General features: G+C 45.0%; 4 protein-coding genes and 1 non-coding gene across 5 annotated transcripts; 1 reads left to right on the top strand and 4 right to left on the bottom strand.

Annotated features, from left to right (window-relative positions):
* Nucleotides 1–27: 27 nt before the first annotated feature.
* Nucleotides 28–1359, top strand: F4812DRAFT_381746 (uncharacterized protein). The gene is made up of 2 exons (XM_047932035.1): nt 28–738; nt 800–1359. Exons 1-2 carry the CDS (start codon nt 347–349, stop codon nt 1230–1232), a joined length of 825 nt encoding a protein of 274 aa, XP_047790218.1. The 5' UTR covers nt 28–346; the 3' UTR covers nt 1233–1359.
* A 5538-nt stretch (nt 1360–6897) lies between these two features.
* Nucleotides 6898–8660, bottom strand: F4812DRAFT_381663 (carbohydrate esterase family 3 protein). Its single transcript, XM_047932033.1, has 2 exons — nt 8276–8660; nt 6898–8205 (listed from the first exon to the last, which is right to left on the bottom strand). Exons 1-2 carry the CDS (start codon nt 8409–8411, stop codon nt 7208–7210), a joined length of 1134 nt encoding a protein of 377 aa, XP_047790217.1. The 5' UTR covers nt 8412–8660; the 3' UTR covers nt 6898–7207.
* Nucleotides 8661–9357: 697 nt separating this feature from the next.
* Nucleotides 9358–11024, bottom strand: F4812DRAFT_381654 (RTA1 like protein-domain-containing protein). The gene is made up of 4 exons (XM_047932032.1): nt 10624–11024; nt 10500–10560; nt 9978–10415; nt 9358–9924 (listed from the first exon to the last, which is right to left on the bottom strand). Exons 1-4 carry the CDS (start codon nt 10934–10936, stop codon nt 9786–9788), a joined length of 951 nt encoding a protein of 316 aa, XP_047790216.1. The 5' UTR covers nt 10937–11024; the 3' UTR covers nt 9358–9785.
* F4812DRAFT_t82 lies at nt 9394–9475 on the bottom strand. The gene has a single exon. It is a non-coding gene; the product is annotated as a tRNA-Asp (tRNA).
* Nucleotides 11025–11402: 378 nt separating the features above from the next.
* Nucleotides 11403–13161, bottom strand: F4812DRAFT_428035 (uncharacterized protein). Its single transcript, XM_047934157.1, has 3 exons — nt 11869–13161; nt 11678–11808; nt 11403–11623 (listed from the first exon to the last, which is right to left on the bottom strand). The coding sequence occupies exon 1, from the start codon at nt 12432–12434 to the stop codon at nt 11973–11975; it is 462 nt and encodes a 153-aa protein (XP_047790215.1). The 5' UTR covers nt 12435–13161; the 3' UTR covers nt 11403–11623; nt 11678–11808; nt 11869–11972.
* Nucleotides 13162–13299: the final 138 nt, after the last annotated feature.

Below are 13299 nucleotides of genomic sequence, written 5' to 3'. Positions count from 1 at the left end.
TTGGTTAGAGTAAGATTTTGGCAAATTTGATAACAGAGACTATTTCGACTCCCCAATGAACACCTTTGACGAAAGGTCGCAACTGATAGTCTTGTATTACCACACTTTTATATTTGCTACCACTTGTCAATTCTAAACTATCAACTACCTTGCATACGGATCCCCGGCAACGACAAGTTTACCCTGCCATTCAAGTTATGTCCCTTGTAGGGGATAGCCTCTCTGTCGCTATAAGTACAGCTTCATCCCGGACAGACACTCGCCATCTTTCCAACGAAGATACCAGTACAACAGACTATTGCACGAAAGGAAAAATCCAAGACATTCTCACCTTACTGACAGAGCTATGGACAATACATACATCCCTGGAACTAGTTACGGATACGGTGACCAGTCTTATTGGCCGACAAGCACAGTTATGGCTAGAGATGTATCACACGGAAGCGAGTATAGCAACTACTCGGCAACTAGTAACGGACAATACGATTTTACAGTGCCGCCGAGTCCTGAAGTTATGGGCAGCTATGACTTCTACAATGTGGCAGACGCAGGGACATTCGCAACGGGTGGGCAAGGATACGATGTAAACAACCAAGTAGAGGAGCAAGAGTTTCAATATCAGTTCTACGACTTCATTGCCAATGACAATTCGGGACAAGGCCCGTACTGGAGATTAAAGTCCAACATTCCTCCATCAGCGAAGCATCCGGATATCCTTCCCATTCCGGCTGCCAATACGTAAGTGCGGTCATAGAATAACTGCATGCTATATTGTCTAGGTCCTAACAGACTTTTCTAGCTCACCTCCCGCTAATGGAAAATCGACCGTTGGTGACGCTGCGGGCCGCCATGTGTGCCTTGAGCCATTCTGCAACGCATCCCCTTTTAAGCGGAAAGCAGATTTCCTACGACATTACCACCACAGACACCGCGATGCAAACCAGAAAACACCCTTTCATTGTGATTGGAAGAGATGCCAAAGGTCTAAAGAGCCATTCTATCGACTCGATCACTGTCGGGAACATTATCGTGACTACCACCAGGAAGACTTGTTGCGACGCGGCCCCAATAAGGAAAATGGTGAATGGTGGAAGAGTCGCAATATTGACAACAATTGGTGGCGCTGTCCCAAATGCCTCAGCCGCATTGCCATCGAAAGCAAAGGTTTCCAATGCACTAAATGCAAAACAACTTGCGAACCTGAGAGACGGAAGCTGAGGGGCTACGAGTAAGCAGCCACACAATGTAGCTGAGCGACAACACAACTCCCAACTTCGTCACCTTAGGTACAGGAGACTTAGCCCGTTACACCGATAAAGACTGCGTTGCTTTAGAACGGTTCAGCAATAAGTCTACCCCCTTACCATTCCTTCCGTACCTCGTGCCTAAGCGAAACTTAGCATGAGGGAGGGATGAAATTCCCGCACGCCTTTTTTCTCACTTTCTCTCATTCCCTTTTCTTACCCCGGATTGATCCGCTGCACAATGCCGCAGCTAGTGGCACCTTTCCTCCCGATATACGGCGGTGAATGGCGTAGGGCTGAATATACATTACATAGAAGGCGGTATGCTCCCGGCTCATCTGCAGATCACTGCATAGAAGGACTGGGTGGTAAAGAAGATAGTGTAGGTATTTTGGTTACTTTGTCCTACTTGTTTCATTATTATTCTTTAGCCCATGTCGAAATGAGCGATGAGGCTATGCTCGTTGGTTTGCTTCTTTTTCCATTTACGATGAACCGACTGGGGTGTCACCCCCTGTCAAGGCGTTTCTAGGTGGCTGTATGAACATCATATCATGCTTATTAGAAATTCGAGGCACGAGGCTAGATAGACTGTCAGGTACTTTGGACGACCTGTTCTTATTTTTTCCGGGATTTCTTATCTCATGGTCAGTTATCTCTTATTTATTCACGAGTCATCAACGAAGGCAGAATGAGCAACAATGCGGCATTGTACGTGGAGCATTCTGATATCGATTTTTTTTTTTAATTTTTTTTTTGGCTACGAATTTCTTTGGTCCGTACTTGGCTTGGCTACCTATCCACCTTAGATGTTAGTTATTTGGAAAGGTTACGCGTGGATGGATGAATGGATGGTAGGATTGCCGCTTCGGCGGCAGGTAGGGTTACGTTTTATGCTACGGCAGACATATATCGTGGTTCCTTCGATTAGTCGGTCAGCCAGGCAGACTTTCTAACAGGCCGAGGTCTCTTATCCTTTCTGGAAAGGATTCCTTGATCTACGGTCTTCCAGTGGGGTCGCATACAACACACGTGTGCTTGCAGTAGCTGTGGCAGTCCACGGCAGGGGGCTCTGCGTTACAAGAGGAACAAATAGAGTAGAGTCAAGTTAGATTTATTACATACATGCATGCATGTAACCAAATCAGGTTCTACCATGGGCATTTTCTGGCTAGGTCTATCTATGATCATCCATGAGACATCTCTACACGCGGGTCTGCGCTCTTTGTCCATCTTCTATTCTCACTACCTAGTATCGCTGCAGCATGGTGACCGAATAAGTCACCCAAGTAAATAAAGGACACGGTATACGAAAGGAGGTACTTGCACGTACTTGGCCTTTATCCCATTGAAACCCGAGGCCGATCAGGCTGCCTTACGCTTTAGGTATCCCCGAGGATACATGAAGCGGCTGATATATTAGGCTAGGTACTTTTGTGAGCATATCTAAGACATCGGCTTACGCGTTATGACTCGAGTAAGATAGGCTACTGTATAATGGCATAAAATTAGCTGGATCTTTTACTATAAGAGAGTTTTTTTTTTCTCTTTTTTTCAAATATAATTTTTCATTATTAGGTAAATGGGCTGTAATAAGAATTCAGGGGCTTTTGTTGTCGAAGCAGACTGTGGCAAGTATTGATATAGTTGAGCTTGCCTAATGTACTATACACCAACCCCCTATTTTTCCCTGAGATGCCTACGGCAATGGTACTACTATATATATGAGTGGCCTCCATCTTATCGAGGTATATTAGGTATTCACCCACGCTAAACTTGCCATCATCGCGTACCTTATTGGTTTGAAACATACGATACACTAGATGATATTCAAAGTACCCCTAAGCCATTGTCCTTGATATACGAGGCTCAAGTAGTTTAGGCCTGGTGTAACTGTGATACTTTGCTGTTTCCCGAGAAACTTTAAACTTGGCGGCTATGGGAATGTCACAGTACCGTCTGTGAGGTAGTCATTATAGGCCGAGATAGAAACGTGAACCCCTCGAGTTGACATCGTTCTACCTTTTGGTAGCGTAGCGGTTTAACAGCTATCTCCCGAACCCTTACAGGGAACGTGTATGTATTAGGTTAGGTACTTATGCATACTATGAGGTAACTAGTAGTCCTCTTGTCCTAGATATCTCATTTAGAATTGTTAGAGTAACATCTCGTTTAGATGCTAGAGACCAAGTCACCTAAGTATTTACATATCTATTTTTACTAGCTTGGATCCTTCCTTACCTTATGGTTACATGATACTCTCTGGCGGCCCATGGTTCATACTAGGGGATCGTCATGGAGAGGCCGGTAAACTTGGCCTACGCTATGCAGAATTTGGCTCAAATTCCCATTGTTGGTTGTCGAGTTGCGGTGAGTTGAGTTGAGTTGTCGCCGTATTTGTTGGCCTGGCGGGCCGGCGAGGTCTCTCAGGAGGCCGGGCGCAGCAAATTTTTCTTTTCGTCGCCCCCATCTATTATCTTATTTTTGATGACAAACAAACAAACGAATAAATAAATAAACAAATAAATAGAAGCATAAATAATAACAAATGAGCGTATTAATACGAATATATTAAGAGTAGGTAAGTAAATGCCTAGGTGACGTGACATGTCTTTGCAACTCTGTAGTGGAACCCCTTTCTGAGGCTGATGGAAGCCTCCTATCTTTGACATTTATCCGAGCCTCGGTTGATGTTCCGCTGAAGTACTTTAGTAGCAATTTATTACTATAATTGTTGTTAGATATGCTTAATAAGTGTTGGATGAACATTTGGGGAACAGTTTTGCGTATGTTTTGCCGGAGTAGGGGCTCGCTCCTTCGATAGGCGCCCAACTACCTAGCTGACCTCTAAGTTCTCCCAATTAATAATTCCCTGCTAATTAGTAGGTGTGTATTATAAAGCATGAAGTTCTTTTCTAACAGCATAAGGTGACCTTGCTCTCGGAGTGGATATCGCAAAGTAAAGCCACCTAACATCACGAGAGCACGCAGGTTATTTCCCTACCTAGTACCATTCATTGAGAAGCACAGTTAACCAATTAAGGTCACTCGTACAACTCGATATAGATTGTCTATCTCGCTACGTAACGTACAAGCTGGAAACGTCATCTTTTTTTTTCCTTTTTTTTGGATATGCCATCTAGAATCTTGATAGTAGAGCTTACTAGGTATATCTAAACAGGTAGGTGCATACGACTTATTAAAAGGTGACTACGGGAACCTATGGGGTTAATCTTCGGCATTGTTTAAGTTAGAACCCAAGTTGAACGCTCCTGTAATGGAACCGGACCGTGCCTTAGGTTAGATGTCTCAAATGTAAATTGTAGGCCCATATCATGTATATGACTTACTTCGCGGTCTCCTCCGCATTCATTATCGAGTGCCTACCTATTCCACAAGTGGACTACCTATCCAGCTAGAGGCTGCGTAGCACAATTGAGCAGAATCGCCAGGATAGGTAGGTATCTCTTTCCCCGTTCAATCTCGACCCCCTGTCTCAGCTTACACAGGAAGATATTGGAATTTGAGAACTGATAGCCTATCGTGAATAGGATAATTCTAAATTGTTGTTACGAGATAGAATTAGAATATATTTCTATCTCTTCTTTAGTCGGTGGAAGATTCCAGCCCGACATCTCGCAGCTATGTTAGGTATACGGTATACGGTGTACCTACATACCGAAAATATCCGGCATGCTGGATATCTCAACTACGAGGTAGATCCCGAAAATGGTAATTACTTCATGGTGAGTATATAGAACACGGATTCGCCGATAGCAAATACAATCTTACTTCCGAGCACGGCTAGAGACTCGCTACTACATGTAGGCTACCTAGATAGCTACCTGGTATCTTTTAAATTATCCACATGTGTCCTTGCCACTCTAATGTCTTGTTAACTGCAGTATACCTATCACATAACTCGATGAAGGTTGCGAGTATGCGATAACATCTAGGTAGGTATTTTATTTGTTTCAAGGAGTCTCAAATGAGACTCCTGACAACAACAGACACCTAGAAATATAGAAAAAAAGGAGGCGGGAGGCAGGACTAGAATGTTGAATCAATTATACGACGAGCTTGCTAAATATTATCAAGAGGCTATGCGGAATAGAAAAGGATGATCATCTAAGGGATAGGTTGGGATGTTCTACATCTTAATCTTGTGATGGCCTCAGGTGCACGCTGTTTTGGGTGGGAGGTTTTGGGACAGGATAATTAAAATCAAATTGGAAAGGATGGGGACAAAAGGGAAGAATAAGAAAAAGGCATTGTTGATTTTTTAAAAAGTAAAAAAAAAAAAAAAAAAAAAAAGTGAGATCTAACCTGGCGCTCGTCCTGAACGAATAGACCTTTTCGTCGGCCCCGACTCAAGTCCAACCTCGGAAATCGTCCCCTTCGTCCCCTTAACCAACTAGACCACGGTCATTTTGGCACTGGCTTCGGGTCAGGGTTTCATGAAAGACAGTCTGCTTATTGGGCCTTTTAACCTTAAGGTCGGGCAGGTACAATGTCTTGTCACCTGGTAACCGCCATAATTTTTCACCGCCTAGGGCGGCGACATAGTGCACGACAAAACGGATTTTGGCAACTGCAAACTTGTGGCAGGTATATTACGTACCTAGGTAGCTACACTACATACAACTCCTTACCTGCTGGTATTCCATTACAACATTGAAGACCCCGTGATATTCTTACCTTACCTACAGATATTTCATTTCCCGACCAACGTATCGTGCAGAATGTTTTTGCATGTTTACCGTTGACAAAATCGAATTGAAAACTCGATTAACTACCTCTTACCGCCAATATTCATTCCAAGGATACATCTTACCATGGGCCTGCTTCGACTCAACTTGGGAAAAGTGTTAGTGACCTCCTGGTCCCCCCCCCTCTGAGGAGCTGTCTAGGTCTGCAAGGACCACGATAGTTGATTGGATCATCAACATTTAATACACGGCCTTCAGAAGCTAACACTTGAGATCAACCTGGAATTTTACCTCGTCACGCTTGTACTAAGAAAACCAGCCTCGAGCTTCACTGGTATGCCAAAGTCAACGCCCGCCAACTCGGGATGCCAACGCTTAGGATTTTGGCGAGCATACGCATTGAGGCAGCCGTGGCGTCTGCCATAACTCGCGCCAGAGCTTTCTACTCACTTTGATTCAAATATGTCAGCCTCAAGGGGTATGGTATGACTTAAGGAATGATTGCTTACGAAGTCTCGGGTAGGTCATGCCTGATTTTACTCGGTATTAACATTAGATATTATTTTCCAGTTACCAAAGCGAAGTACAAACGACGTAAGTTGACTATATCGAGATGGCTCAAAGAACCAATCTAGATTCAACTTCATACGTCTCATGTAATTGAGGTTGATAATACGTATAGTATGTATGATCTACCTCCCAATTTCTCCCAAACCCATACCTTAACCCTTAACATAGACCCAACCCAACCCATCCCTATAATGCTCGCCATGATCTAGCCTGTTAAAGCAAACTACCACGACCGTTTATATCCAGCCGTGATTTAGGTATAGGTATAAAGATAGGACTAAATAGTATTTAGCCATGACTGAATGGAATCGTTATTACCACCCGAGTTGTTATTTAAGTGAAATAAGTAGGTAGGTATGTAAGGGGAATAGATAGCACACATATTGTCCACCTTCACCAGCTACTGTTTATCGGGGTATCCGAGATGCAGCAGCCTATATAAACTAATATGGAGCTGCTGTCGCTTCGAGGAGGAACTGCCTATGTACGTACGCCTGGACGATTAAAATATAATACAGGCCCAAGTCGCTCCGTATTTCATTTAAAGCTTCCTGTTGCTCATCTCCAGAGCTCGTAGATGTATTAGTGTGATGGAATGGACCGCATATTTAGTTACTTAAGAGACATGAAGTACTTGGGGTGTCTTCTGGTTGAGCGGCGACTATGATGCTGGTGTAGCTTAGCTCAGCTACCGCTCGACCCAGCCCTCTCAGCTTCGCCGTCATCAGGAATACCGTTCTTAGCGGGGGTTTTGAGAAACCCCTTCTCCTGGGCTTCCTGGATCGCTTTGACGAAAACGCTGCCCATCATCTCGTAGCCCCGGACTGTAGGGTGCGAGCCGTCGGGTCCGATCTCGTTCACCGAGGGAACCCCCGCAGCGCCCTCGCTAGGATGCATCTCGGCCAGAACGACGGGCTTCCCGTCTGCTTCGAACTTCTTCATGATACTCCGGTATTGCGCGTTCATATCCAGGACCGTGGCCTCGAGGTTGCCGACCTTATTCGTGAGCATCGTGCTCAGGATGACCGTGGATTTATCCGACGCCTTCAGTAGGTAGTCGATCATATCCTCCATCTGTGCGCCCACTTTGTCGACGTCTTTATTCTGAAGCAGGTTATTGGTTCCCAGGTTGATGAGGAACACGTTGGGTAGTGTCTTGGGCACAGCCTTCTCGGCATAGCTGTGCATCTCCTTGATCTTCTTGCCTCCGTACGCCTCCACGTCGTTGTCGATAAAGTCGCCTAGCCTTACGGAGCCCACCATGTTTACTTTATAGCCCAAACCGACCAGCTGGTCGCGCAAAGGTTTGCGGAAGCCTAAATATCCCGGGGAAGTCTCTCCCTTAACGATGGAGGCGCCGAGCGCCATTATCCTCAGGGGAACATCGCTAGGGCTTGTGGCGGACTTTCCGTTAGTTGGCGTAGATGATGATGTGGAGTCATCCGAGGTCGATGTAGTAGGTTTGGCCTCGATAGTTTTAGATGTGAATGTAGTTGTAATTGATGTCGCGGTAGACACTGAGATAGATTTTGATGCTGATGTTGGCTCAAGCACACCGACTGCCGACTCTGCAGTAATTGCCACAGTTGCTGACGCAGGTGACGATGCAGCAGCTAATTGTTCATTAGATTTCGCTCCATCGGATGAGCCTCCGGCATGAACCACACCCGTCGCAGCGAGAGCTAAGGCAATGCGCGTAATGTTAGTATCCGTATTAACTCTATTATGGTTTAGAGTCGTCTGGGAACGTACCAATTACTGTTATCGCCGCGACGAGAAGGCAGGTGACTCCGGTGAAAATTGCAATCCCCTTCTTGGATCGCATAAATACCATACGCGAGCTTCGCGGCGGGGCGTCTTGTAACTTCTCCATATTGTCCCAGGACATCTCTCTGTCCAATTTTTAGACGCTCCAGAACCTATAGGCTATAGAAACCAAATAGGAGATAGATAGGCCTTCTCTAAGGGCGCGGGACCTGCGAGATTATTTCAACGTCCCCCTACATGGCTGACTACAAAGGCTGACATACTGTCTAGATCATCATGGACGCGGGAAAGGAGATTTGCCAAGGCGTTAGTCTTATGTACGACGGGGTTCCTGTCCAAATCGACTTCTTGATTCGACAGTAATACGTCACATCCCAGGGCGTATTTGCTAGTGTATACTTATCTCGACCCGGATAACGGCACGCAAATCATCACGGTTTAAGCTTAATAGACGCGGTGACGGTACATATCACCAATGTTTACATCGCCGCATTGCTTTTCGGAGAGTTTAGTCCACCTATCCCATCGTACACTGGAATTGTTAGAATTTTTAACAAGACGGAATTGGTAAAAGCTACCTGACCTATGCTTGCTTACCTCTTACCCAGGTACTTTAGATGCTACATAGTATGTGCAAAGCGTGTGGACAAAGCCAATTAGTTTAGATCGTTATATTATCTTTGATAATCATTGCTTTGGGTTAAATACTGAGGCGGAGCCTCGTATATCCCTGGCACAATCCCACGACAACAGCTTTAATTATCTGACACGTCTTATTATTCTCCGGTTTTCTTGCTTTCCTCGTAGGTAGTAGATAAAGAATTCAATCAAAAAGGTACTATGATTCGTTGTTGATTTCCTTGTTTTCTGCGCATTTACGCCACTCGGCGCCAACGATTTCAAAGGACGAATATCCAACATCAGACCTTATCATCTTTTTCCTCGCCAAGGATCACTGATATTAATGCTCCATCTTTTACTATTAACCTGGTATAAAATAGTCTCAACGCTTATGCGATTAGGGTGGCTATAGCGGAATCCAAACCCACAAACTCTTGTTCCCCCCCCCCCCACAAAAGTTTACCAAAAAAGACAAAAAGAAACTCTCGATCGGGGAATCGAACCCCGGCCACCTGCGCGCTTGTGCATGACAAGCAGGTATCCTGACCACTAGACCAATCGAGATTGTGTACGAAGCTAGATTCTTAGCTTGTTTCTCAGGAGATGAAAATTTGTCTTCAATCTTTCATTATAGCATGCAAACACATGGTTTGTTCTGTTTAATGGCAATTGATCGTGCTGTGGATTTGATTTTCTTGATAGTACCGTCAAGTAAAATCATGTGCCTATCGTTACCTATTTAGAAACTGGGTGCACAAGGCAAATTGGTCTATAAAACTGGAATCCCAAAGTCAGGGCTTCGTATAACTCTAAAGCTGGCAAGCAAGTAGAAAATATTCTTTCAAGTTTGAAATCTGGCAGTTGATCCTATCGTCTATGATCCGGCAGGTGTGATGGAAGGGACCTTTTGAAACTCATAACCCTCCGACTCAAGGATCTCCGGGTTCCGACTTTTCTTGAAAATAAGCCCCGGATGAGCAATCATAAGACAATAAACGGCAGATATGACCAAGCTGGAATGAACGATTAGCGTAACCCATGATCTATCATGTCAAAGCGAACTTACCATCCTTCCAGACCTATGAACAACGGTTCGTCACGGATTAGCTCGCCTCTATACCCATCACGTAATTCCACAAGTCGATACACGCAACGAATCAAGATTAGCAGTATCGCCAACGCCATGAAGCTGAAGAAGAGCTTGAGCCTAGTCCCAAACCCCAACCCGGTTATTCTTCTTCCCAGGTCGGCCTGGTACTGCGCAGAGCGGAAGTAGCGAAACAAGTAATCCGCAAAGAAGCCGCAGAAGATCAACATCATGGCTACTTGTAGACTCAAACCGACGAGCGCCATGTCTACTCCGATTTCGCTCTGGCCCGAGGACGCTGTCGATAGCCCGCCCCCGGCCGCTTGGAAGATCAGACAGATGACGTCGGATGGAATGAAGATCCAGTAGAAAAGGTCGGGTTTGAAGCGGGATAGTGAGGGAGAGAAATCTTTGATGCTACGTAAGGTACGTACATTAGCTGATTGGGAGCATTCAGCAACATGTAGTTGAAAGAGGCGGAAATAGGGAACCGTTACTTACGCTGCTGCAAGTGTCACATAGATGGCAGCCGAATAATAAACCGGGCCGCTGGTAACACATACTATTTGTACTTTTGGTTAAATCTCCGATATAGACGACGAGGATATAAATAAGAGGGACGAACTGATCTGAAGTATAAAAGCGACGAAGTCGAACGGGTTATAATGCATGGCAATCCGGCCTGCGTAGCCCAGGGTGGCATTGACGGCGCCGAGAACCATGCAGCCCATAAAGAACCAGCTCTTCCACCGAATCCCCAGGTATACGTGGATGCATGCGGAGATGAGGTAGAGAGCTAGAAAGATGGCATTCGCGGGGAGGCTGGGCACGTAACCATACACACTGATCTCCACGGGACAAACTTCCAGAGTACAGTTGGCACCGGGTCCGAAGACCTTGGTGCCAGGCGGTACGCCTGGAGGAAGACCTGTTGACATATTTTCGAGTCGGAGTGGCGTCTTTTCGAGAGTGTACTTATGACTAGTGGAAGGTGTCAGGATATGGCTTGGATAGAAAGTCGACGAGTTTCAAGGCTATCAGCGTAGGACGTGTTGTTGAATCGAAAATATATAGCAGCTGAAAGGTCATTATGAGCATTATGACTTGGACCCTATTATAAATTAGGTACATATCTCCCAAGAACTGAAATACCATTGCAATCTCCTACTATTGTAGGCCGCGTGGCGATCCCGTCGTATATCCTACGAAACGCAGCGATCATAATCCATATAATACTTAGCTTCGCCTCCCCACGAAGGTTGCAGAATACGATTTTGAGGTGATCGATCATGGGGTTGTCGCTATCCCCGAATTCTGTTCGCACTCGCTATTATATATCTCTTTATTGGGTATAGTAGTATCCAGTCCCGGCTTGGCGATCAACCGAATGCGATCCAACTAGGGTTCCCATTGGCGAGGGGCCGGATCTCGACCAAATTTTGAAGACAGCGGGCTAAGATTCGTCCGACGTTGACTCAATCGTGAGGCTCTGTCGTATCCTTATTTAGCTGGTTAGCCACTATAGCTCTTGTTGATAGATGCGATGCAATGGGCTCAGGGGTGATGATTAGGAACATATTAGACGGAGGCTTGGATAGTACGATACCACATATATGTCACGTTAGGTAAGCACCGACGTATATCCTTCAGGTCCCTGTAGGTACCTAATCACCAGTTAGGGCAACATCTGGACTGGACCTTGGAATAGGGGCTCTAAGTGATAAGTACTCAATCTGGAATTAGTCGAGATTTCACTAAGAGGTAGTAGGTACCTATGCATGTGTCTTTGAGAAAATAATTACTATGTAAAGTATATCGAATGCCCTACTATGTAGCGGAGTTTATAATACTAAAATTAAACCCACCTTAGAAGATGTGTACCTAGTATCAGCCTGAACGAAGAATCTGTCGGCACTCCCAAGCAACAAGCTCCAAGCTTCATGCTTATAAGCACGCCTACACACTACCATTCTATTAATGAGCTAGCGTACGGATCGGCTGGTCCCTGACCTCATCAACCCATCGAATCTTGCGGCTCCACGCATTCGGATCAACAGACTCACGGTTACTCAGCATATTCCCGATATGCACAGCTTCGAGGGCCTCGATGACATGCTCGCCCTTATCGACATCGTACAGCCTGGCCGAGCGCTTGTGCTCCACAGGCGTTCTCGACGAGTTCTTCTGGTACACCCGTCGTTCGTGGTTGTCCACCCAGCTGTAGGCGCGCAGCAGGGGCTCGTAGCAGAGCTTCTGGACATCTCGACATGCCTCTATCGCGGACCCGTCGAAGCCGGCTTCGAGCGCGATCTCGATCGCTCTGTCCGCGAGCTCGAGAGCGGAGCACTGCTCCGCGCGAGTCGGGTCACGACCGATCGGGCGGATGGTTCGTAGGGCCTCGGCGTGGAGGGCGTTGACGATGTCGAAGGCGGACATGGTGGGTTATGATATCGATGGAGCGTGTTTAATATATATAATATACCTTATATTTTAGCGGCGAGGCCTCTCAAGCTGTTGAGTAAAATTGATAATCTTGAAGAACACTGCAAACAGTAGATGTTTGCTAGATATATATTTTATAGGATGCTGTGGAGTGCAATGGCCATTGTGAATATTCTGAGACTCGAGGCTCATTATGTATAAACTACGAATCTTACAAAGGTTGGTCCTGAAAGAACAGTGTAATATGCATTGTTGGAGAAGAAAGCGAGAAATCAAGAGCATAGCATTATTAGCGAGAATTCTTTCTATTTGTCTTTCTTAAAGAGTCTTCTTTATGCTTTCCTAGTAAGATTAACTCCTTTTTTCAGTAGATTGTTAGAGTGTTGTGGTAATATTTACACTCCTTGGCTTGCATCAACTAAAGGGGTCCTCGCCGGAAAAATACTTACATCCCGATAGGTATTCGGATGACAAATCTTATTTTAAAAATGCCCCCTCAAACAAGAAGATCGCCACCAGGTTTTCGTATCGATGGTTCACGTACCATGCTGTCTATCGGACAATGTAGTAAATGCCTGCGGAGATTTCGGAGATTTCGGTTAGCACCGGTGTCTTAGGTACCAGGGAGCTACTTAAGACTCAATGCGAGTAAATCACGCCAACTAAGAACGTGCATTATAATTGATAGTGCGACCATCAGATGCCCATTGACTTTTTTTTTTTTTTTTTTTTTTTTTTTTTTTTTTTTTTTTTTTTTAAAAAAAAGGTTTGATTTGAAAAGAAAAATATAGAAAAAAAATATAAAAAAAAAAAAATAAAAAAATAAATAGAAATAAAAAAAAAAAATATAAATAAAAAT

Source organism: Daldinia caldariorum (genome assembly GCF_022478825.1).
Source record: "Daldinia caldariorum strain CBS 122874 unplaced genomic scaffold F4812scaffold_8, whole genome shotgun sequence".
Lineage (NCBI taxonomy): Eukaryota > Fungi > Ascomycota > Sordariomycetes > Xylariales > Hypoxylaceae > Daldinia > Daldinia caldariorum.
The sequence above is the reverse complement of the archived record's forward strand: the minus strand, read 5'-3'. Positions and strand labels throughout refer to the sequence as shown.